Source organism: Coregonus lavaretus, assembly GCF_964263955.1.
Source record: "Coregonus lavaretus genome assembly, chromosome: 38".
NCBI lineage: Eukaryota > Metazoa > Chordata > Actinopteri > Salmoniformes > Salmonidae > Coregonus > Coregonus lavaretus.
In genome coordinates, this window is record NC_140025.1 from 16,303,211 (window position 1) to 16,329,066 (window position 25,856).

The 25,856-nt window shown below is 44.4% G+C and overlaps 1 protein-coding gene across 1 annotated transcript in view; it reads right to left on the reverse strand.

The window, feature by feature from the left end:
* LOC311112205 (sodium- and chloride-dependent GABA transporter 2-like) overlaps window positions 1–14,204 on the reverse strand; it is a 40,133-nt gene extending 25,929 nt beyond the window's left edge. The window contains exons 1-3 of the mRNA XM_084155229.1: window positions 13,812–14,204; window positions 11,703–11,950; window positions 3,338–3,472 (exon numbers count right to left, since the gene is read on the reverse strand). Coding sequence (XP_084011355.1) covers window positions 3,338–3,472; window positions 11,703–11,919 — 352 coding nt within the window. The 5' untranslated portion in view covers window positions 11,920–11,950; window positions 13,812–14,204. The remainder of the gene's footprint in view (window positions 1–3,337; window positions 3,473–11,702; window positions 11,951–13,811) is intronic.
* Between the last annotated feature and the right edge of the window lie 11,652 nt (window positions 14,205–25,856).

Consider the following 25,856-nt stretch of genomic DNA (forward strand, 5'->3'; position numbering starts at 1 on the left):
CCTCAGTTATCCTGTGCAGATTCAACACTCTCCCTTCTAAAAAGTCCTGCACAGCTTGTGTCTTAGATGGAAACAGAAGACATACTTGTTCCTGAAAGTCTTAGCTTTCAGGGATGGTAATAGCTCCAAATGTTATAAATCTATAGCCAAAATGTATTCCTAGAAACCGCCACTAATACCACGGTTCTATGAACTAAGCGGCGTATTCAGCTGACTGAGGAAAACACATTCTTTCAGATTATTGCCGCGAGCCACCAATTAAGTCACTGAGAGATGCATGTGTCTCGCGAGACGCGCAATGACTATGCCTGGTTGAGACAATGCAGTTGGAGTAGTAGGATACAGTGGGTGAGACTGAAAAGTATTTCCTAGACTCATCTCCTTCTAAAAATGTCTGAGGGAGACGAGGAGACTATTGGAGAATAAGATCAAACGAGAGGATTGGGTGTAGCTTAGCTTACCTATACCTCTGCTCCACCAAGCTACTGTACCTATGTTACACCAAGCTACCTCTGCTACACTTGTAACGAGGTGTGAAAGAAGGAGTCAGGCGCAGGAGGTAAAATACCGAAGTCCAGAGTTTATTCCGTTTGCATAAATCAAATGCCCCAAGCGTCAAATGAAACTGCACAAGGGAAAACATCCACCTTGGCAATAACACAATCAAATTAAGCTCAACTGAGCTACACGCTCTCACAACAAAACAATCACTCACAAAGACAAGGGAAACAGAGGGAACACTTATACACATACTAATTAGGGGTATGAGCACCAGGTGTGTGTGATTGACAAGACATGACCAGCGGAGTGATGAGAATGGGATCGGCAGTAGCTAGCACTCCGGTGACGACAAACGCCGAAGCCTGCCCGAACCAGGAGGGGGGGCAGCCTCGGCGGAAGTCGTGACAACACCTGAACAGTTTATGGTTCAATCTAGAGATATAGATATCATCATCAAGTCTTTGGCTTTAACTCATTCATTTAAATCTGTCCAATCCAATCCAACTAAACATAACCTAAACCCTCTCACTGTTTTGTCAAAACAAACAATAACACATGGCACCACAGATGAGTGAGAGTGTGTGTGACTTTGAACATGTGTGTGTGTGTAAGTCATTAAGGGAAATATAAGAGTTAAGTTTCCACTCCAGGGAATGGTCACACATCGATCTAATCAGGGCATGTGTCAGCATAACAGATTGTCAGCATGACAATGTATTAAAATCAATTCAAATTGTATTCGTCAAGTACGGCATGTATAAAAGGTGCGTGTGTGTATATGTGTGTGTACGTGCGAGTAACATAATCCATTGGATTTTCAAAATGAGTAATGATATCTGATTACTTTTGGATTACTTCATTGGTTAGCCAGATTTATTTCTGCAAAGATTTTAGTGTACTTTTCCCCACTGAAACTAGAGACTTAGCTGAGTAAACTGATGACTTGTCATGTGTGTCATCCCAGTACTTAGGAAGTGAACAGGAAGGAGCTGTGTTGACAAATCAAAAAAATTATTTTGACACAAAGATCCTGATGAAATTTGGGATGATTCAGTTCTCATTAAGTAGGGGTCTGACTTCAGTTTTTTGGTTAAAAAGGTTTCTGTAGAAAGCCACCAAGGAGAGCAAAGTTAACAAGCAAAAAAAATATTCCACATAGATTAGAACAGAAGAGCAAACCTTCCAATGACTGAAATGGAGTCAATGGAATGGTATCAAACCAATGGAAACCATGTGTTTGATGTATTCGATACCATTCCATTTACACTGTTCCAGCCAGTCCTCCCCAATTACGGTGCCACCGGCCAACTGTGATTGCCACTGAAAGGTGACTACGATTAGCCAATGATCAGGTCTTTCTCACAGGCTACAAGTGAAGACAGACACATTGGGGACGCAACTGCGTGCATCCTTATCCAATTCTGAGGTGCATATTGAAGATGTTGGAAGAACTGTCCACATGTACTTTTCGTCAGCCAACAAGATGATTAGGCCTAACGAACAGCAAAAGCACTATCCCCCATAGTAGAAAAGTTGACCTATTCTATTCTGTGCCAGAAATAAATATTCCAGACATAGTCTGGGACAGTTGTGGGATGAGATAGATCCCAAATTAATACAACCATTAGCATCAAAAAACATTTAGTAAGCAATGAGGCTGACGCAACAGATCAGAACATTTAGCTTAAAATGTTGATAAACTACTAGTCTATTTCTTCACATTATAAGTGCAGCAATGCGCACACAACAGAAGGCTAGAAGTGCAAATGTTCCAAAATGCAATCAATTAGCTGGAAAACACCATTATCAAAAGTGACCGCAAATGCGATTATGCATGTAATACTTTTATTATAAAGTTGCATTTTTATGGTGAAAATTATCTTCCTCAAACTTGAAACTCACGTGCTGCGTATGTATGCCAGTTAGGCTCTACACCCGTTGTAAAGTGGATTAATGTGCTTAATTTTAAGAAGTTATTTGGCCCCTTTAATTGTGATACAAACCTTATCAAAACATATAGGTCTATGGGCTAGGCTACATAAGGTGTGCGACTATGATTTGAAAAAGTCACACAAAACATGCATGCACTGTTTCTTGCCTTACTGCACACAAGCTGGGCATCATTCACAAGTGATAATACAGTATATAATTCACAAGTGATAGGATAATATTGTACCAATCAGACTATTCCTGATTTAATCTTGTCTTTACATATACTAAATAATATAAGTGTGAAATTTGTTCTGATTTAGAATGGGCCATTATCATGCAACTGTCTTGAAACAGGGGGAAAAAATACATGTCATCTATGCACTTAAATAGCGAATGGAGGATGCTTTTCCCATGGTTTATTTTCATGCCAGCCAGGTAGGCTATCCTCCTGTTGTAAAGAGAAGCAATGTGCTTAATATTAGGAAAGTTGAGAAATAAATATAGTAGGCCTAGCCATTAGAAAGCTGATGGGATCCTACTCTTTTTAATAGAGGCCATCACTCACGCAATTGCATAGCCTATAGAAATGTTGCGCAACATGAGCCCATGGGCGCTCATGAAGTGTTTGATTCGATTTTCGATTACATATGTATTGATGTCAGAGTGATTAGAGGGACAATAGAGTGCTGAGTACCAGGCAGATAGCAATTTTGGTAGGCTATTAATGACCCTCAGCAGCATCAGAGCTTGGGAAGCCTAATTACCGTGACTAAACGGTCACGTGGAATTTGACTGCCATCATGACTCGTGACCGCCGGTGTGGCGGTAATAAGGTCACCGTAACAGCCCTATTTGTGCATGGGTGTATACCTTGAGGAGTGTGCGTGTGTGTGTGAGTGTGTACCTCCGAACAGTGGGCAGATGCTCCTCCAGGCGCTGACCCCTCCCAGGCTGGTATACTGACCCAGAGAGGTCTCCATCAGGAAGAGAGGAACACCACACAGCACCAGAAACAACAGGTAGGGCACAAAGAACACACCTGGGAGAGTGCGAGAGGGATGAACACAGATATAGAGAGAAAGAGACATAAGTACACAATAGCACTTTGACTTGGTCTCCTATTTATAGCCCAGAAACTATGCATGTATGTACTGTTTTTCCCCTTGGGTATAATACTACTATAGTCGTCTTTAAGCTATAGGAATCTGCTGTCCACAATCAGGTGTAGGGCTGAACGATTAATTGCATTCGCGATAATATCGCGATTTGACTGAACGCGATTTTCTAATCGCAACGTGCGCGATTTGAGGTGGTCACGTGACGCGACTTTTCATGCTGTCCAGCGCAATGGCCTCTTGCTCGACGGAACAGTCAGAAACTGACACAGCTGATACTTTAATATCGAAGAGGAACAGCACGTCGGTGGTGTGGAACTATTTTGGTTTTAAAAAAGAAGATGCTGAGCAGCGTCAGGTGTTGTGCAGAGCATGCCGTGCTCCGATTGCTACTTCACGGGGTAACACTACAAACCTGTTTCAGCACTTAAAAAAATACCACAAATCAATGCATGACAGTTGTATGACCAAAATGCCGAGCATCAGTGCGCGAGACAAGCCAAATACCTCAAGACAGGGATCACTGACAGAAATGTTCGAAAGTGTCACTCCGTATGAACGTAATTCAAAACGGCACGGAGAAATCACTCGGACAATAACCGAGTTCATAGCCAAAGATATGATGCCTCTCAGTCGCAGAGGCAGAGATAAACAATTACCTGATGACTCCTACCATTGATGGAGAAGATGATCCATTGGCTTGGTGGAGGGTGCACAAGATCAGCTACCCACAGTTGTGCACCATGGCACGCAAGTATCTTTGTGTACCTGCTACAAGCGCTCCCTCAGAGCGTCTTTTTAGCACAGGAGGGAATATTGTGACTTGCACTCGCTCATCCTTGAAGCCAGAAAAAGTCAATATTCTGGTTTTCTTAGCAAAAAACCTGTGAGCCACTGAGAACAGAACTGTTGGATAAGTATGGCTGGCAGTGCCATACTCGTAGTGAACTTTAGTCTGTGTGGTGTGTTATTGTTGTGTACTTGAGATAAGTGAGGCTCATCTATTTTATATTATAATATTCAAATCGTTTATAAAAAATAGTTTGTCTAAATTAAAAGTGCATTTCTCATTTTTTATTTATAACTTTATTTACTTTGATTTTACAAAATATTTTCAAAGCAAATTCCTTGTTTCAGTTGTGTGAAATGTTACTGACTTGGGAGCAGTAAGATACATACAATTTAAAATTATTTTTTTCTTAAGACTGTACCTTTTGCACACAGTGTTTACAAAGTTCATGCCTTTGTTTAAATTATTTAAATGCACAGTGGCAAAGCCACAGATGTTTCTGTAATGAGCAGTTCAATAAAAATGTCATTTATTTCAAGTCATACATGTTTGAATTTAATTCTAACAAATAGACCCAGCCTATGGGAAAGAACATTTCACACTAAATGTATATACTATTGTGTTGGTCATATTTAAATCATTCATTATGTTTTGTAGGGGAAAAAGGATAAATAAATTAAATCGCATATTAAATCGCAATCGCAATATTGGGGGCAAAAAATCGCAATTAGATTATTTTCCAAAATCGTTCAGCCTTAATCAGGTGTGTTAGAGCTTAGAGAGTGGGTGGACAGAGAGAGAGAGAGAGAGAGAGAGAGAGAGAGAGAGAGAGAGAGAGAGAGAGAGAGAGAGAGAGAGAGAGAGAGAGAGAGAGAGAGAGAGAGAGAGAGAAGGAAAGATAGAAAGAAAGAAAGAAAGAAAGAAAGAAAGAAAGAAAGAAAGAAAGAAAGAAAGAAAGAAAGAAAGAAAGAAAGAAAGAAAGAAAGAAAGAAAGAAAGAAAGAAAGAAAGAAAGAAAGAAAGAAAGAAAGAAAGAAAGAAAAAAAAGGGAGAGAGAGAAAAAGAGAGAGACAGACAAGTAGACATACTGACAGACAGAGAAAGAGAGACACACACAGAGAGATTTAATTTGAATATCTACAACCCCCTATTGTCACGGATTCAGCCGAGGCTGCCCCTCCTCCTTGCTCGGGCAGGCTTCGGCGTTCGTCGTCACCGGAGTGTGATATCCATGTATCTATGTTCGACTTGTTTTGTGTTAATTGGTCACACCTGTTTCCCATCATGTAGTTATGTCTTCCCTATTTAACCCTCTGTCTCACACTGTGTGTTGTGCGTGTTTGTTCATGTTTTGGTTGTCATTAGTGTGCGGGTTTGTTCCCTCCCGGGTGAGCGTCTATTCCACCTCAGACAGGGGAAGAGGAGCGTGCAGGAATTTGCACTGGACTTTCGGACTCTGGCTGCCAGCACAGGATGGAATGAGAGGGCCCTCATCGACCACTACCGTTGTAGCTTAAGGGAGGACGTTCGTCGGGAATTGGCCTGCAGGGACACCAACCTAAACCTGGACCAACTGGTGGATATGTTAATCCGACTGGATAACCTGTTGGCCACCCGCGGACGTCCGGATCAGGGGCCGTCCATTCCATCCCACAGCACCTCCGACCCTACCCCTATGGCACTCGGAGGTGCTGCTATGAGGGAGACCGGTAGAGGGGCCGTCCCCTGCACCAACTGTGGCCGCAGAGGACACACTGCTGGTCAGTGCTGGGGAGGGCCTTCTAGGAGTCGAGGCAGTAGGCAGCGCACTGGTGAACCGTTTCAGGTGAGTAGGCACCCAACTCACCCAGAGCTCCCTGTTGCGCATATGTGTATAAATGTTGTATTTCCAGAGTTTTCTTCTCATTCCTAGCATAAGGCGCTAGTAGATTCAGGCGCAGATGGGAACTTTATTGATCATCAGTTTACCCGTAGGTTAGGGATTCCTATTGTGCCAGTTGATGTGCCCTTCCCTATACATGCCCTAGATAGTCGCCCTTTAGGGTCAGGTCTGATTAGGGAGGTCACAGCGCCACTCTGGATGAAGACCAGCATGAGGAAATAATTAGTCTATATCTGATTGATTCTCCTGCGTTTCCAGTTGTGTTGGGGCTTCCCTGGTAACTTCTCATGACCCCACTATTTCATGGCAACAGAGGGCTCTCAAGGGATGGTCAAGTCAGTGCTTGGGGAGGTGTGTAGGTGTTTCCGTAGGGGCAACTACGGTGGAAAGTCCAAACCAGGTTCCCACCATGCACATTCTGCCTGAATATGCCGATTTGGCTCTCGCCTTCTGTAAAAAGAAGGCGACTCAATTACCACCCCATCGACAGGGGGATTGTGCGATAAACCTCCAGGTAGGCGCTGCGCTTCCCCGGAGTCACGTGTATCCTCTGTCACAGGAAGAGACGGCGGCTATAGAAACATATGTCACCGAATCTCTGAGACAAGGATACATTCGGCCGTCCACATCCCGTGTCATCGAGTTTCTTTTTGTGAAGAAGGATGGTGGCTTACGCCCGTGCATTGACTACCGTGGTCTAAATCAGATCACTGTAAAATACAGCTATCCCGATCGGGGTCCCCAGTTCACCTCAAGGGTCTGGAGGGCGTTCATGGAACGTCTGGGGGTCTCGATTAGCCTTACCTCAGGTTTTCACCCTGAGAGTAATGGGCAGGTGGAGAGCGTTAACCAGGATGTGGGTAGGTTTCTGAGGTCCTATTGCCAGGACCAGCAGGGGGAGTGGTCAGGTTATATCCCCTGGGCAGAGATGGTCCAAAACTCACTCCGCCACTCATCTACTAACCTTATGCCTTTTCAGTGTGTGTTAGGTTATCAGCCGGTCCTGGCACCTTGGCATCAGAGCCAGATCGAGGCTCCTGCGGTGGATGAGTGGTTTCGGCGCTCGGAAGAGACCTGGAACGCTGCTCATGTACACCTGCAGCGGGCAATCAGGCGACAAAAGGCGAGCGCCGATCGCCACCGCAGTGAAGCCCCGGTGTATGCACCGGTGGACCGGGTCTGGCTCTCGACCCGAAACCTGCCCCTTCGCCTGCCCTGCCGGAAGCTGGGTCGGCGGTTTGTGGGGCCATTTAAAGTCCTGAGGAGATTGAACAAGGTTTGTTATAGGTTACAGCTTACTATTAATTACCGTATTAACCCCTCAGGCCGGTAGTAGCTGGTCCACTCCAGGAGTCTGAGGTACGGGAGGTTCCTCCGCCCCCACTGGACATTGAGGGGGCTCCGGCGTACTCGGTCCGATCCATCTTGGATTCGAGGCGTCGGCTGGGGGGCCTGCAGTATCTCGTGGAGTGGGAGGGGTACGGTCCGGAGGAACGGTGCTGGGTCCCTAGGAGGGACATCCTCGATCCCTCCATGTTGAGGGATTTCCACCAGAGTCATCCGCCCGCCCTGCTCCGCGTCCTCCTGGCCGCCCCCGAGGCCGGGGTCGGCGCATGGCTGGAGCCACGCGTCAAGGGGGGGGTACTGTCACGGATTCAGCCGAGGCTGCCCCTCCTCCTTGCTCGGGAAGGCTTCGGCGTTCGTCGTCACCGCAGTACTAGCTGCTACCGATCTATGTTCGACTTGTTTTGTCTTAATTGGTCACACCTCTTTCCCATCATGTAGTTATGTCTTTCCTATTTAACCCTCTGTCTCACACTGTGTGTTGTGTGTTTGTTCATGTTTTGGTTGTCGTTAGTGTGCGGGTTTGTTCCCTCCCTGCGTGGAGGTTGTTGTTCATTCTTTTACCTACGAGTAAAGTACGCCTTTTGATTAGCTCTGTGTCCTGCGCCTGACTACGCCTACCGCATTACACTGACACTTTGACACCTATATCAACTCAGCTCAGCTTCCTTTCTCAATGTATAGTGGGTATTATAAGTATCCCCCCCCCCCCTTGGATTTCTTCACATTTTATTGTTACAAAGTGGGATTAAGGATTGGGGGCAATATTTTCCCCCAATCCGTCAAGGTGTTGGGGATTTTGGCTAGACATCAATTTACAGGTTTTGCCATAGATTTTCAAGCGGGGGGGGGGGGGCAGGCAATGTAAATAGTCTGGGTGGCCATTTCATTAATTGTTCAGCAGTCTTATAGTTTGGGGGTAGAAGCTATTAAGGAGCCTTTTGGACCTAGACTTGGCGCTCCGGTACCGCTTGCCGTGCAGTAGCAGAGAACAGTCTATAACTTGGGTGACTGGAGTCTTTGACAATTTATTGGGCCTTCCTCTAACACTGCCAAGTATATAGGTCATGGATGGCAGGAAGCTGGGCCCCAGTGATGTATTGGGCCGTACGCACTACCCTCTGTAGCGCCTTACGATCGGATTCCGAGCAGTTGCCATACCAGGCGGTGATGCAGCCGGTCAGGATGCTCTCGATGGTGCAGCTGTAGAATTTATTGAGGATCTGGGGACCCATGCTAAATCTTTTCAGTCTCCTGAGGGGGAAAAGGTGTTGTCGTGCCCTCTTCACGACTGTCTTGGTGTGTTTGGACCATGATAGTTCGTTGGTGATGTGGACACCAAGGAACTTGAAACTCTCGACCCGCTCCACTACAGCCCCGTCGATGTTAATGGGGGCCTGTTCAGCCCTCCTTTTCCTGTAGTCCACGATCATCTCCTTTGTCTTGCTCACATTGAGGGAGAGGTTGAGGTCTGAGGGGTGCAACCCCTCAGAGGTTGCACCCCTGAGGGGCCCCGGTGTTGAGGATCAGCGTGGCAGATGTGTTGTTGCCTACCCTTACCACCTGGGGGGCGGCCCGTCAGGAAGTCCAGGATCCAGTTGCAGAGAGAGGTGTTTAGTCCCAGGGTCCTTAGCTTAGTGATGAGCTTTGTGGGCACTACGGTGTTGAACGCTGAGTCAATGAACAGCAGTCTCACATAGGTGTTCCTTTTGTCCAGGTGGGAAAGGGCAGTGTGGAGTGCGATTGAGATTGCATCATCTGTGGATCTGTTGGGGCGGTATGCGAAATGGAGTGGGTCTAGGGTTTCAAGGATGATGGCGTTGATGTGAGCCATGACCAGCCTTTTAATGCACTTCATGGCTACCGACGTGAGTGCTACGGGGCGGTAATCATTTAGGCAGGTTATCATCGCATTCTTGGGCACAGGGACTATGGTGGTCTGCTTGAAACATGTAGGTATTACAGACTCAGTCAGGGAGAGGTTGAAAATATCAGTGAAGACACTTGCCAGTTGGTCCGCGCATGCTCTGAGTATACGCCCTGGTAATCCGTCTGGCCCTGCGGCCTTGTGAATGTTGACCTGTTTAAAGGTCTTGCTCACATCGACTACGAAGAGCGTGATCACACAGTAGTCCGGAACAGCTGATGCTCTCATGCATGCTTCAGTGTTGCTTGCCTTGAAGCGAGCATAAAGGGCATTTAGCTCGTCTGGTAGGCTCGTGTCACTGGGCAGCTCGCGGCTGGGTTTCCCTTTGTAGTCCGTAATAGTTTGCAAACCCTGCCACATTCGACGAGCATCAGAGCCGGTGTAGTAGGATTCAGTCTTAGTCCTGTATTGACGCTTTGCCTGTTTGATGGTTCGTCTTATAAGCGTTCGGATTACTGTCCCGCAACTTGAAAGCGGCAGCTCTAGCCTTTAGCTAGATGATCTTAAAATTATATAACAAATATATAAAAATATATATAAGTCCATTATCTTTTCTACGTACTTGATGTCTAGTTTTAGTCGTTTAACTTTACACTGAAAACGTTCTTCAATTCTGAAAAGTATTTCCAAAAATAATAATATGTTCTTTAGATTTTACTGTTTGGACATAGGCGGCCCAAAAAAAACACTTAGGCGGCCCGCCCAAGACTTTTCTATGCAGAAAACCTGCCATACCATGATGCAGCCACCACATTTTACATTTTAGTCATTTAGCAGACGCTCTTATCCAGAGCGATGTACAGTTTGTGAGTGCATACATTATTTTTTCATACTGGCCCACCGTGGGAATCAAACCCACAACCCTGGCGTTGCAAACGCCATGCTCTACCAACTGAGCAACATCCCTTCCGGCCATTCCCTCCCCTACCCTGGACGACGCTGGGCCAATTGTGTGCCGCCCCATGGGTCTCCCGGTCGCGGCCGGCTACGACAGAGCCTGGATGCAGTGCCTTAGACGACTGCGCCACTCGGGAGGTTGGAAATAAGAAGGCAGTTACTCAGTGACGTGTTGTGTTAGATTTACCCCAACCATAAGGCTTTGCATTTAGGCCAAAAAGTGTATTCATTTGCCGTGTTGTTTTTTTTCAGTATTACTTTAGTGCGTTGTATTCTGTATATTTGTATTGTTCTTTTCATTCTGTCATTTACACTCAGAAAAAAGGGTTCCAAAAGGGTTCTTTGGCTGTCCCCATAACAGAAGCCTTTTTGGTTCCAGATAGAACCATTTTGGTTCCATGTAGAACCCTCTATGGAAAAGGTTCTACATTGAACCCAAAAGGGTTCTACCTGGAACCAAAAAGGGTTATTCTATGGCGATAGCCGAAGAACCCTTTTAAGGTTGTAGATATAACCTTTTTTCTAAGTGTAGGTCATTATTGTGAAGTTACTACAATGTTGTTGATCCATCCTAATTTTTCTCCCATCACAGCCATTGAACTCCGTGGCTGTTTTAAAATCACCAATGGCCTCATGGTGACATCCCTGAGCAGTTTCTTTCCTGTCCTGCAGCTCAGTTCAGAAGGACGCCTGTATCTTTGATGTGTCTGTGTGGTTTCATACATTATCCACAGCATTATTATTAACTTGACCATGCTTAAAAAGATATTCAATGTCTGATTTGTTATCGTTACCCATCTACCAATAACTGCCCTTCTTTTTGAGGCTTTCGAAAAGCTCCCTGGTCTGTAGTTGAATCTGTGCTTGAAATTCAATACTTGACTGAGGTACCTTACATATGTTGAATGTATGGGGGACAGAGGAAGGGGTAGTCATAAAAAATCAAGTCAACCCCTATTATTTCACACAGATTGAGTCCATGTAACTTATTATGTGATTCTTAAGCCAAATTGTACTCCTGAACTAATTTAGGCTTGCCTAAACAAAAGAACAGAAGGTGAATACTTTTGCAACAATACTTGTACAGTAGGACAGTCACGCAAGATGTTATTGTTACAGTGGTTGACCCTAGGGTTAATTTATGGCGCCCACTTTCTGTATTGTTCCATTGACGTTATACATTTACATTTACATCATTTATCCAGAGCGACTAACAAATTGGTGCATTCAACTTAATGTTGAATGTTATGATTAAAATAGTACAGTTAGCTCTGACATCTGTGGTAGCGTCTTTCCTTCAAATTTAGTTTCTCACCTCCTCCGTTCTTGTAGCACAGGTAGGGGAATCTCCACACGTTGCCCAGGCCTATGATCTGTCCTGCCACAGCCAGCAGGAACTCTGCCTTGCTGGCCCACTGGCCCCGGGCCTGCAGGCCTTCCACCTCCCCGGCCTCCAGCCCCTTCTTGCTCTTCACGTGCAGGCCACCGTTCAGCAACACACCACCCTGCTCCGGAGCAGGCTGGGCTGACATGACAGGATCTGGTAAGGATACACACACACCCCTACAGAAAGAGAGGGGATGGATGAGAATAAGGCAGTCATAAGGGAAAAATATGAATCAGGCTAGAGTTAGTGAGAGTGAGATAGTGATAGAGATAGAGATAGAGAGAGAGAGCGAGAGAGAGAGAGATGGCAGGGAGCTTGCATCTCTGTAACAGCGAAGATGAATGACAATTGAGGAGCCATTAGGGGGAAAAAAACAAAGGAAAAATATGAATTTGGCTACACAATGGGAGAGAGCGAGAGAAAGAGAGAGCGTGCGAGAGAGAGGGTTTACACGAGTGCTTACATCTCTGCAGCTTGCGATGGAGTGACCAACTACCTTAGTAGGGTGCTTCCCTGACAGTTGGCCTGCCTGCGTAACTTATCTGTACCGCCCTTCTCAGGGCCAGCTGTGTGTGGGGTGTGTGTCTGCTATCTGACTTCCTCAGGCTACGCAAGGTCTACGCAAGGCCTACGTTCCAAATGGCACCCTATTCCTTACAGGGCTCTGTTCAAAAGTAGGAAATAAGGCACCATTTGGGACGCACCCAAGGTCTAGAAGGTGTGTGTGTATGTGTGTTTGGTGTTTCGGGGGTGTCAACAACTAATGGCGGGACTGTAAATCGTCATTTAAATACTCGTACAAGTCGTAGACTGGTGCTCCTGTGCCACACATCAATTCTGCAGTCTGTTTGTATGTAAACGTGAGCAACTCCATTCCTAAACCCCCTCCTCCTATCCCACCCCACCCCATCTGACACCTTAGAGCTCACTTTGGACTGTAGCCCAAAAAAAACGGAAATGATTTACCTCTGGTTCGATCAGCCATTCCTATTGGCAAAATGGTTTTGGAATAAAAGCCAAAAACACGGTTTGAGGTCCTTTGTAGCTCAGTTGGTAGAGAGAGCATGCTGCTTGTAACGCTAGGGTAGTGGGTTCGATTCCCGGGACCACCCATACTTAAAATGTATGCACGCATGAATGTAAGTCGCTTTGGATAAAAGCGTCCACTAAATGTGAAATATTATAATATTAACACAGGCATATGAGATCTTATACGTTTTGTTCTGTGAGAAAATATCAGTCAGAGCATGATCTTTAATAATTATAAAGCCTTTATGTGCGTTGTTTTTTGTATTAAATAAATGCTTCAAAATTCACAAAAAGTTATGTTAGCTGATGAAGGTAATCTCATAGAACAAAACGTAAGATCTCCTAAACCTGTGTTTACCACATACCTTATTTTCAGCGTTTATCCAAAAACCCTACAAAAACTCATTCATTCATTTTTTCATTTTCCAATAGGCTTTGTTTAACGAAGCATGGCAGACTGAATGCCTAGACAAGACACCATTACTATTGCTTTCTATTGTCAGCTGGGTTACTCAAACTGCAACTGTCATGTGACTACTATGTTGTTACCACAGGCTTTGGTTGTTACGTGTGTCTCGTGAGATAGTGATGTAAGTCAAGTTCACGTATTTAACCCTGTTTTTTACGGTCTCTGATATAACCTTTCCAGGAATCATATAGACTGAGGGACAGAGAGAGCAAAGACACATGTTCAACTTTAGGAGGCTTTTCACCGTTTACAATGGATATGCAGTAGCCTAGTCAGAAGACAAGGTCCCATTTTTACAACCCAGATGCAGGGGGCTATAGAGGCGTATCCTGCAATTATTTTGGACTACAGTGTAGCCGCTGTAGCTAGGCTATAGAGGTTTGGCTTGCAATTATTTTGGACTACAGTGTAGCCGCTGTAGCTACACTATTATCTGTAACAGTTCGCATTTTACCGTTAACGATACACAAAGATGACATTTGCTTAGCTTCCCTATCAAGTGCAAAAGTAGTAAGTGAAAAAAACGTTGCCTACTATACCTGGTATGATAGCCTACAATGACGGATCTCCACTGCCTAGATTGAGGAACATGTCTTCCTTGTGCCTTTCATAGCACACCTCATGGGCAACACAAATAATTATGTGAGCATATGCGAACGAATGTAAACGGTGAACTTTGGAATTATTAGGTTTATAATATATTTATAATAATCAGGTTTAATTTGGTAGGGTAAGCAAAAACTTTCCTATGACATTCAACAGAGCACGGCGCGAATGAAACCACACAAATAAATAGCTTAAAAACAATGCGTTTTTCGTGCACAACATTTAGCATTGCACAACGATTACGGCAGGTTTGAAGTCCCTTTCGCCAAGTGTTCCCTTCGTGTATAACAACCGCGGTTATTTTAGCCAATCTAATTCCGAAGAGTAGCCTATACGTTTGCCGCGTTCAAATACTAGTCGGAACTAGGAAACACATAAATGTCCGACTCGCTAACCGGTTGTAGTTATACACGCGCCGCGTTCAAACACGGAGCAAGTCGGGGTTTGTCTGAGTTTCCTAGTTCCGACTAGGACTTGAACACGGCATTAGAAGCGCGTACACCTCTGTCACAAAGAACAGTCGCCAATGCTAGAAATCATTCAAGGCGATATTAGGTTGCCATTCAATGGATAGGTATGTGTTACAAAGGGAATAATGAGTCTTGTTGGGGGTCCTTTTGCCTGCTAAATCCCCGAAGACAGTGCACAGCAGACGACATTTTAAATTCTCCCCTCAAAGAAAAAATCTCGCAGGTATTAAGTTTCAGTAACAGAATATGACTACAGTATAATTGCAGTCTAACTGCAAAATAACCACAGTTAAAGTACAGTTGACTTGCAAACTTACTGCAGTAGACAGCACAGGTGATCTTCGATGGACCATAAGTGAATGCACAACTAGTCCGATACTTTAATTGTAGACATTAAAACACACACGCACGCACACCCGCACACACACACACACACACACACACACACACACACACACACACACACACACACACACACACACACACACACACACACACAGAGCTAGTAATACCCCCAATACATACAAGACTAAGTAGAACACCTACTCATTCAATTGTTTTTCTTTATTCTTTATTTTTACTATTTTCTACATTGTGGAATAATAGTGAAGAAATCAAAACTATGAAATATGTCCTCCCGAGTGGCGCAGTGGTCTGTGCCACTAGAGATCCTGGTTCGAATCCAGGCTCTGTCGTAGCTGGCCGCGACCGGGAGACCCATGGGGCGGCACACAATTGGCCCAGCGTTGTCCAGGGTAGGGGAGGGAATGGCCGGCAGGGATGTAGCTCAGTTGGTAGAGCATGGTGTTTGCAACGCCAGGGTTGTGGGTTCGATTCCAGTATAAAAAATAAATATGTATGCACTAACTGTAAGTCGCTCTGGATAAGAGCGTCTGCTAAATGACTAAAATGTAAATAACACATATGGAATCACATAGTAACCAAAAAAGTGTTAAACAAATGAAAATCTATTTTCAATTTGAGATTGTTCAAATAGCCCCCCCTTTGCCTTGATGACAGCTTTGCACACTCTTGGCATTCTCTCAACCAGCTTCATGAGATAGTCACCTGGAATACCATTTCAATTAACAGGTGTGCCTTCTTAAAAGTTAATTTGTGGAATTTCTTTCCTTCTTAATGCGTTTGAGCCAATCAGTTGTGTTGTGACAAGGTAGGGGGGTATACAGAAGATAGCCCTATTTGGTAAAAGACCAAGTCCATATTATGGCAAGAACAGCTCAAATAAGGAAAGAGAAATGACAGTCCACCATTACTTTAAGACATGAAGGTCAGTCAGTCCGGAAAATTTCAAGAACTTTGAAAGTTTCTTCAAGTGCAGTCGCAAAAACCATCAAGAACTATGATGAAACTGGCTCTCATGAGGACCGCCACAGGAATGGAAGACCCAGAGTTACCTCTGCTGCAGAGGATAAGTTCATTAGAGTTACCAGCCTCATAAATTGCAGCCCAAATAAATGCTTCACAGAGTTCAAGTCACAGACACATCTCAACATCATCTGTTCAGAGGAGACTATGTGAATCAGGCCTTCATTTTTATTTATTTTTATTTCACCTTTAATTAACCAGGTAAGCCAGTTGAGAACAAGTTCTCATTTACAACTGCGACCTGGCCATTCATGGTCGAATTGCTGCAAAGAAACCACTACTAAAGGACACCAATAAGAAGAAGAGACTTGCTTGGGCCAAGAAACACGAGCAATGGACATTAGACCGGTGGAAATTTGTCCTTTGGTCTGGAGTCCAAATTGGAGATTTATTGTTCCAATCACTGTGTCTTTGTGAGATGCGGTGTGAGTGAACGGATGATCTACGCATGTGTATTTCCCACTGTAAAGCATGGAGGAGGAGGTGTTATGGTGTGGGGGTGCTTTGCTGGTGACACTGTCTGTGATTTATTTAGAATTTTTATTTTTTATTTTTTTATTTCACCTTTATTTAACCAGGTAAGCCAGTTGAGAACAGGTTCTCATTTACAACTGCGACCTGGCCAAGACAAAGCAAAGTAGTGCAACAAAAACAACACAGAGTTACATATGGGGTAAAAAAAAACATAAAGTCAGAAATACAACAGAAAATATATATACAGTGTGTGCAAATGTAGCAAGTTATGGAGGTAAGGCAATAAATAGGCTATAGTGCAGAATAATTACAATAGTATTAACACTGGAATGCTAGATGTGCAAGAGATTATGTGCAAATAGAGATACTGGGGTGCAAAGGAGCAAATTAAATAACAATATAGGGATGAGGTAGTTGGGTGGGCTAATTTCAGATGGGCTGTGTACAGGTGCAGTGATCGGTAAGGTGCTCTGACAACTGATGCTTAAAGTTATTGAGGGAGATAAGAGTCTCCAGCTTCAGAGATTTTTGCAATTCGTTCCAGTCATTGGCAGCAGAGAACTGGAAGGAATGGCGGCCAAAGGAGGTGTTGGCTTTGGGAATGACCAGTGAGATATACCTGCTGGAGCGCAGACTACGGGTGGGTGCTGCTATGGTGACCAATGAGCTAAGATAAGGCGGGGATTTGCCTAGCAGTGATTTATAGATGGCCTGGAGCCAGTGGGTTTGACGACGAACATGTAGTGAGGACCAGCCAACAAGAGCGTACAGGTCACAGTGGTGGGTAGTGTATGGGGCTTTGGAGACAAAACGGATGGCACTGTGATAGACTACATCCAATTTGCTGAGTAGAGTGTTGGAGGCTATTTTATAAATGACATCGCCGAAGTCAAGGATCGGTAGGATAGTCAGTTTTACGAGGGCATGTTTGGCAGCATGAGTGAAGGAGGCTTTGTTGCGAAATAGGAAGCCGATTCTAGATTTAACTTTGGATTGGAGATTCTTTATGTGAGTCTGGAAGTTGAGTTTACAGTCTAACCAGACACCTAGATATTTGTAGTTGTCCACATACTCTAGGTCAGACCCGTCGAGAGTGGTGATTCTAGTCGGGTGGGCGGGTGCTAGCAGCGTTCGATTGAAAAGCATGCATTTAGTTTTACTAGTGTTTAAGAGCAGTTGAAGGCTACTGAAGGATTGTTGTATGGCATTGAAGCTCGTTTGGAGGTTTGTTAACACAGTGTCCAATGAAGGGCCAGATGTATACAAAATGGTGTCATCTGCGTAGAGGTGGATCTGAGAGTCACCAGCAGCAAGAGCGACATCATTGATATACACGGAGAAAAGTGTCGGCCCAAGAATTGAACCCTGTGGCACCCCCATAGAGACTGCCATAGGTCCAGACAACAGGCCCTCCGATTTGACACACTGAACTCTATCTGAGAAGTAGTTGGTGAACCAGGCGAGGCAGTCATTTGAGAAACCAAGGCTATTTAGTCTGCCAATAAGAATGCGGTGGTTGACAGAGTCGAAAGCCTTGGCCAGGTCTATGAAGACGGCTGCACAGTACTGTCTATTATCAATCGCGGTTATAATATCGTTTAGGACCTTGAGCGTGGCTGAAGTGCACCCGTGACCAGCTCGGAAACCGGATTGCATAGCGGAGAAGGTACGGTGGTATTCGAAATGGTCGATGATCTGTTTATTAACTTGGCTTTCGAATACTTTCGAAAGGCAGGGCAGGATGGATATAGGTCTGTAGCAGTTTGGATCTAGAGTGTCACCCCCTTTGAAGAGGGGGATGACCGCGGCAGCTTTCCAATCTCTGGGGATCTCAGACGTTATGAAAGAGAGGTTGAACAGACTAGTAATAGGGGTTGCGACAATTTCGGCGGCTAGTTTTAGGAAGAAAGGGTCCAGATTGTCTAGCCCGGCTGATTTGTAGGGGTCCAGATTTTGCAGCGCTTTCAAAACATCAGCTGTCTGAATTTGTGTGAAGGAGAAGCGGGGGGGGGCATGGGCAAGTTGCAGCAGAGGGTGCAGAGTTGGTGGCCGGGTTAGTGGTAGCCAGATGGAAAGCATGGCCAGCTGTAGCAAAATGCTTGTTGAAATTCTCGATTATTGTAGATTTATCGGTAGGTGATAGTGTTTCCTAGCCTCAGTGCAGTGGGCAGCTGGGAGGAAGTGCTCTTATTCTCCATGGACTTTACAGTGTCCCAAAACTTTTTGGAGTTAGTGCTACAGGATGCAAATTTCTGTTTGAAAAAGTTAGCCTTTGCTTTCCTGACTGCTTGTGTATATTGGTTCCTAACTTCCCTGAAAAGTTGCATATCGCGGGGGCTATTTGATGCTAATGCTGTACGCCACAGGATGTTTTTGTGCTGGTCAAGGGCAGTCAAGTCTGAGGAGAACCAGGGGCTATATCGGTTCTTAGTTCTGTATTTTTTGAATGGGGCATGTTTATTTAAGATTGAGAGGAAATTACTTTTAAGGAACAACCAGGCATCCTCTACTGACGGAATGAGATCTATATCCATCCAGGATACCTGGGCCAGGTCAATTAGGAAGGCCTCCTCGCTAAAGTGTTTTAGGGAGCGTTTGACAGTGATGAGGGGTGGTTGTTTGACCGCGGACCCGTTACGGACGCAGGCAATAAGGCAGTGATCGCTGAGATCCTGGTTGAAGACAGCTGAGGTGTATTTAGAGGGTATGTTAGTCAGGATGATATCTATGAGGGTACCCATGTTTAAGGATTTAGGGTTGTACCTGGTAGGTTCGTTGATAATTTGCGTGAGGTTGAGGGCATCTAGCTTGGATTGTAGGATGGCTGGGGTATTAAGCATATCCCAATTTAGGTCACCAAGCAGTACAAACTCAGAGGATAAATGGGGGGCAATCAATTCACATATGGTGTCCAGGGCACAGCTGGGGGCTGAGGGGGGTCTGTAGCAAGCGGCAACAGTGAGAGACTTATTTCTGGAAAGGTGGATTTTTAGAAGTAGAAGCTCAAACTGTTTGGGCACAGACCTGGATAGTATGATGGAGCTCTGCAGGCTATCTCTACAGTAGATTGCAACTCCACCCCCTTTGGCAGTTCTATCTAGACGGAAAATGTTATAGTTGGGGATGGAAATTTCAGAATTTTTGGTGGCCTTCCTGAGCCAGGATTCAGACACTGCTAGAACATCAGGGTTGGCAGAGTGTGCTAACGCAGTGCATAACTCAAACTTAGGAAGTAGACTTCTGATATTTATGTGCAAGAAACCAAGACTTTTGCGATTACAGAAGTCAACAAATGATAGCTCCTGGGGAGTAGGAGTGATACTGGGGGCTACAGGGCCTGGGTTAGCCTCTACATCACCAGAGGAACAGAGGAGGACTAGAATAAGGATACGGCTAAAGGCTTTAAGAACTGGTCTTCTAGTGCGTTGGGTGCATAGAATAAAGGGGGCAGATTTCCGGGTGTTATAGAAAAGATTCAGGGCATTATGTACAGACAAGGATATGGAAGGATATGAGTAAAGTGGAGGTAAACCTAAGCGTTGGGTAACACTGAAAGAGATAGTATCTCTAGAGGCATCAATTGAATCGGTCTCTGAGTGTATGGGTGGAGGGACGAAGGAGCTAACTAAGGCAGGTTTAGCTAGGCTGGGGGGTCTACAGTGATATAGTACAATTAGAAATAACCGAAACAACAATAAACTAACCATGTTTGGGCTGAGGCTAAACGTAAACAGGATGTAGTACCGTAAAAAGGAACAGTCCAGCAGATATCAGCTGTATAGCTGAGTTATCATAAGGTCCGGTGGTGAAGTGCTAGTGAGTAAGAGGCCACGGCTAGCGTGTGCTATGTCCGTTTTGTTGTAGCCAGCTGGTAGCGAAGAATCCGGAGTTAAAGGTCCAGTGATTCCGGCGGAAAAACTGATATGTTCTGCGTCGATAACGCGCAGTGCTGACTGGCCGAATATCCGGTGATCAAAGTCCAGTGATTAAAATTAATCCCGCGGAAGAAAAAAAAAATCAAATGTTCTGGGTGAGACACTGCTAGCTGTGGCTAATAGCAAGTAGCTAGTCCAGTAGCTAGTTCAGTTTAGTGAGTAAGCGTGTGCTAACGGGCCAGGGCTAGCAGATGGATGGAATCTTCGTGGTTACGTCGTAACCACATCAGACGATTTCGTTGGCAGACCAGTCGTGTAGGATCGGCGGGGCTCCGTGTCAATACTATGTGGTCCCGTCCGGTTGATAGAGAGGTAGATAGCTGGGAGATGGGCCTAGCTCAGGTTGATTAGCCAGACCACAGCGTCCGTTTTGTTGTAGCCATCTGGTAGGGATGAATCCGGAGTTAAAGTTCCAGTGAATCAGTGATTCCGCGGAAAAACTGATATGTTCTGGGTCGATAACGCGCTGTGCAGACTGGCCGAATATCCGGTGATCAGTGTCCAGTGATTAAAATTAATCCCGCAGAAAAAAATCCAATGTTCTTTTCTGGGTGAAAAACACCGCTAGCTGTGGCTAATAGCAAATAGCAAGTAGCTAGTTAGCTGGCTAGCTAGTTTCAACTGGAGATTCTAGATTCTAGATAAAGGTAAGTCAATAATAGAATCCGTTCCACATTGAGTGAGGCGGGTTGCAGGAAAGTATATCTTGTAGAAGGATGAAAAGTCTGATAGGGAAATATGTACGAAAAATACAAAAAAACAGGGTATTTACAGGCTATTTACAGACACACGACAAAAACAGAACTGCACTACCTCGCCATCTTGGAAACTCGAGGCACACAATTTAAGGCACACTTAACCAGCATGGCTAGCACAGCATTCTGCAGCGATATGCCATCACATCTGGTTTGGACTTAGTGGGACTATAATTTGTTTTTCAACAGGACAATGACCCAACACACCTACAGGCTGTGTAAGGGCTATTTTACCAAGAAGGAGAGTGATGGAGTGCTGCATCAGATGACCTGGCTTCCACAATCCCCCGTCTCAACCAAATTGAGATGGTTTGGGATGATTCGGACGGCAGAGTGAAGGAAAAGCAGCCAACAAGTGCTCAGCATATGTGGGAACTCCTTCAAGACTGTTGGAAAAGCATTCCAGGTGAATCTGGTTGAGAGAATGCCAAGAGTGTGCAAAGCTGTCATCAAGGCAAAGAGTGGCTATTTGAAGAATCTCAAATATAAAATATATTTTGATTTGTTTAACACTATTTTGGTTACTACATGATTCCATATGTGTTATTTCATAGTTTTGATGTCTTCACTATTATTCTGCAATGTAGAAAATAGTAAAAAATAAAGAAAAACCCTTGAATGAGTAGGTGTTCTAAAACCTTTGACCAGTAGTGTAAATGTTTTTTTTCTTCTCACTTTTCAAATTTTTTCCAGTTGTCATGCAATTGTCAATACCGTTCACTGTGCACTTATTCCCTGGACTAAGAGAGCTTTTAGCCCAGTGCTAAGCGACTGTTTACACTTGCACATATTAATGTAGGATAGGACCAACCTTAATCCAGGGCTAGCCAATCACAGTCACCTAATTTGAATATTCTACTCCAGAAATGTGACAGTCGGTTTCAGTTAGCCCTGCTTGTGTGAACACAGGCTAAGCTAGCCCAGGGCCAGTCTTAGCCTAGGGCTAAGGCAAGCCAGGGGCTAAGAACAATGCAGTGTGAAAAGGCCTGAATAACTGTGCACTGAGTAGATTCAAGTATAAGCCTTTCAAACATTTCTGTATTTGCACTCCCTCCCCATTCCCCAAGAATGCAAAGCTTATAGCCTTGTAGGCTCTAAAATGTATTGACCAGTGCATAGCCTACCCATTTTATTCATCCACAATGAAGACCTTAAATTGATTACTTAGTTTCTTGACTCAAAGTCCACATGCAATAAAGTGTGTTTATTCAATATTAAAGTAACCATATATGACAACCTTTCTATTAATTTAGAATAGATCATAGCCCACCCAAAAGCCATCACAAAAGTACAAGAATGTTGGTGGATGGATGTAGGTTAAGCAACAGCTGAACGAAGTGTTAAGGCTAAAAGGACGTTTTTTTAAATATATTGTAAAGTGGTTGTCCCACTGGCTATCATAAGGTGAATGCACCAATTTGTAAGTCGTTCTGGATAAGAGCGTCTGCTAAATGACGAAAATGTAATGTAAATGTAAATGTAAATGTCGCTGCCACCTGTAGCTTTATTAAGTTTTTGCCACTTTGGGCACCTGCATAGGAAATGAACAAAAGGTTCTGACTAGACTATGGTGTTGTAGGTTAGATAGTGCCTAGACATTTTTAGTGTCAACGGCATTCTCCTGCAGGTATCCCCAGTTGTGTGTAAGACTTCCGAGACACCCATTACCCATTTGAGTAGAACAAACAACTTAGTTTTTAACAACATAAATATCTGCCTTTCCAAGTTTTGCATACATTCTCTGCTGAATTGGTCATGCTTTTTTGGCTGATGATGATTTTAAGCTGAGTCATGTCTGGTGTTCATTATACTAGCTTCAGTGTGATCTTACATTCCATCCCTAGTGCACCTAGCATAACATGCCACAGCTACATCAAACACAGGTGACCTTAGCAGCCTAGCTGTCACGGCCTCCCGCCACCGCCATCCCCAATGTCAACACTGGCCTCCTTCCTCCTGGGATTGAAGGAACATGAGAGAGAGAGAGAGAGAGCGAGAGAGAACCAATGTACCAAAATGCACTTTCAACTTCGACTGCAGTTATTATTTCCATGTCAGTTGGTCTTATTTTAGAAAAGCACACATAGCTTCATAAATTCCATCTGCCTGCTCAGGCTTGTGGACTTGTTTGTACTGTGAGGGTGGACTTGCTTGTAACACACGCATGCACACACACGTACACATGCACCCACACACACGTACACACACACACACACACACACACACACACACACACACACACACACACACGAGCCACTGACCACCTTAGATGTGTTACACAATCATTCTTTCATTAACACATCACTATTCTGATCTATCATCGGCTCCTTGTTACAAGTCTGTCATCTACTCTTTAATACACAGTTTTATCATTGGCTGTTTACAACAGGGATCTGTCATATGGGGCCCTCACCATTCTGAGCAGTTATCGTCTCACCATCCCAAGCTGTCAGTTTGCCTGGGATGCTAATTGCTAGCCTCAGTGCTAAAACTGTCTCCATTCCTATTAAATTAAGCAAAATAATAGGACAGGAGAGAAGCCAAATAGATGAGAGAGGAACGCCATCTCCAATCTGATGGGTTGAGAATAAAAAGTAATCCATCTCTGAAGACAAAGCTAGCTACGGTGCATTCGGAAAGTATTCAGACCCCTTGACTTTTTCCAAATTTTGTTACGTTACAGCTTTATTCTAAAATTGATTAAATAGTTTTTTCCTCCTCATCAATCTACACACAATACCCCATAATGACAAAGCAAAAACAGATTTTTATAAATTTTAGCAAATGTATAAAAAAACAACTGAAAAATCACATTTACATTAGTATTCAGACCCTTTAATCAGTACTTTGTTGAAGCACGTTTGGCAGCGATCAAAGCCTTGAGTCTTCTTGGGTATGACGCTACAAGCTTGGCACACCTGTATTTGGGGAGTTTCTCCCATTCTTCTCTGCAGATCCTCTCAAGCTCTGTCAGGTTAGATGGGGAGCATCGCTGCACAGCTATTTTCAGGTTTCTCCAGAGATGTTCGATCAGGTTTAAGTCCGGGCTCTGTCTGGGCCACTCAAGGACATTCAGAGACTTGTCCCGAAGCCACTCCTGCGTTGTCTTGGTCGTGTGCTTAGGGTCGTTGTCCTGTTGTAAGGTGAACCTTCGCCCCAGTCTGAGGTCCTGAGCGCTCTGGAGCAGGTTTTCATCAAGGATCTCTCTGTACTTTGCTCTGTTCATCTTTCCCTTGATCCCGACTAGTCTCCCAGTCCCTGCCGCTGAAAACACATCCCCACCGCATAAAAAAAATAAAATAAAAATGATGCTGCCACCACCATGCTTCACAGTAGGAATGGTGCCAGATTTCCTTCAGACGTGACGCTTGTTATTCAAGCCAAAGAGTTCAATCTTGATTTCCTCAGACCAGAGAATCTTGTTTCTCATGGTCCGAGTCCTTTAGGTGCCTTTTGGCAAACTCCATGCGGGCTGTCATGTGCCTTTTACTGAGGAGTGGCTGGCCACTCTACCATAAAGGCCTGATTGGTGGAGTGCTGCAGAGATGGTTGTCCTTCTGGAAGGTTCTCCCATCTCCACAGAGGAATTCTGGAGCTCTGTCAAAGTGACCATCGGGTTCTTGGTCACCTCCCTGACCAAGGCTCTTCTCCTGCGATTGCTCAGTTTGGCAGGGCAGCCAGCTCTAGGAAGAGTCTTGGTAGTTCCAAACTTCTTCCATTTAAGAATGATGGAGGCCACTGTGTTCTTGGGGACCTTCAATGCTGCAGAATTATTTGGGTACCCTTCCCCAGATCTGTGCCTCGACACAATCCTGTCTTGGAGCTCTACGGACAATTATTTGACCTCTTGGCTTGGTTTTTGCTCTGACATGCACTGTAAACTGTGGGACCTTATATAGACAGGTGTGTGCATTTCCAAATCATGTCCAATCAATTGAATTTACCACAGGTGGACTCCAATCAAGTTGTAGAAACATCTCAAGGATGATCAATGGAAACAGGATGCACCTGAGCTCAATTTCGAGTCTCATAGCAATGGGTCTGAATACTTACGTATATAAGGTATTTCTGTTTTTTATTTTTTAATAAATTAGCATAAATGTCTAAAAAACTGTTTTCGCTTTGTCAATATGAGGTATTGTGTGTAGATTCATGAGATTTTTATTTTATTTAATCCAATAAGGCTGTAACAGAACAAAATGTGGAAAAAGGGAAGTGGCCCGAAAACTTTACGAATGCACTGTATAAGCTAACTATAAATTGAGAAATTCTTAATAAATTCCTCCTAGTTTAGGCTGTTATGGTGTCTGTCGTTCTATAAATGGCGTCTTTGCCATTTACGCCATCCCAGGCAATTCTCAACAAGTTAACAAGCTGTTTCATTGGCTGTGCTCATTCAGCCTGCTTTTTATAGGCACTGTAAAACCAAGACTCCCGCCCATAATCTGCTCCAAATCTCCATTCAGAAAATTACATTCTTGAGGTTGAGCGAGGCCAGATTAGTTTACACTACACTCTTAGAAAAAAATCCTTATAGAACTAAAAAGGGTTCTATCGCTTGCAATTAGAGCAGTAAAAATACATGTTTTGTCAGACCCTTGATACGATCTGATATGCCATGGCTTTCAGCCAATTAGCATTCAGGGCTCGAACCACCCAGTTTATAAAATGTATTATAAACCGGGTGGTTCGAGCCCTGAATGCTGATTTCCTGACAGCCGTGGTATAGCAGACCGTATACCACGGTTATGACAAAACATTTATTTTTACTGCTCTAATTACTTTGGTAACCAGTTTATAACAGCAATAGGGCACCTTCGGGGGTTTGTGGTATATGGCCAATGTACCACGGTTAAGGGCTGTATCCAGGCACTCCACGTTGCGTCGTGCGTAAGAACAGCCCTTAGCTGTAGTATATTGGCCATGTACCACACCGCCTCGTGCCTTATTAATTATAT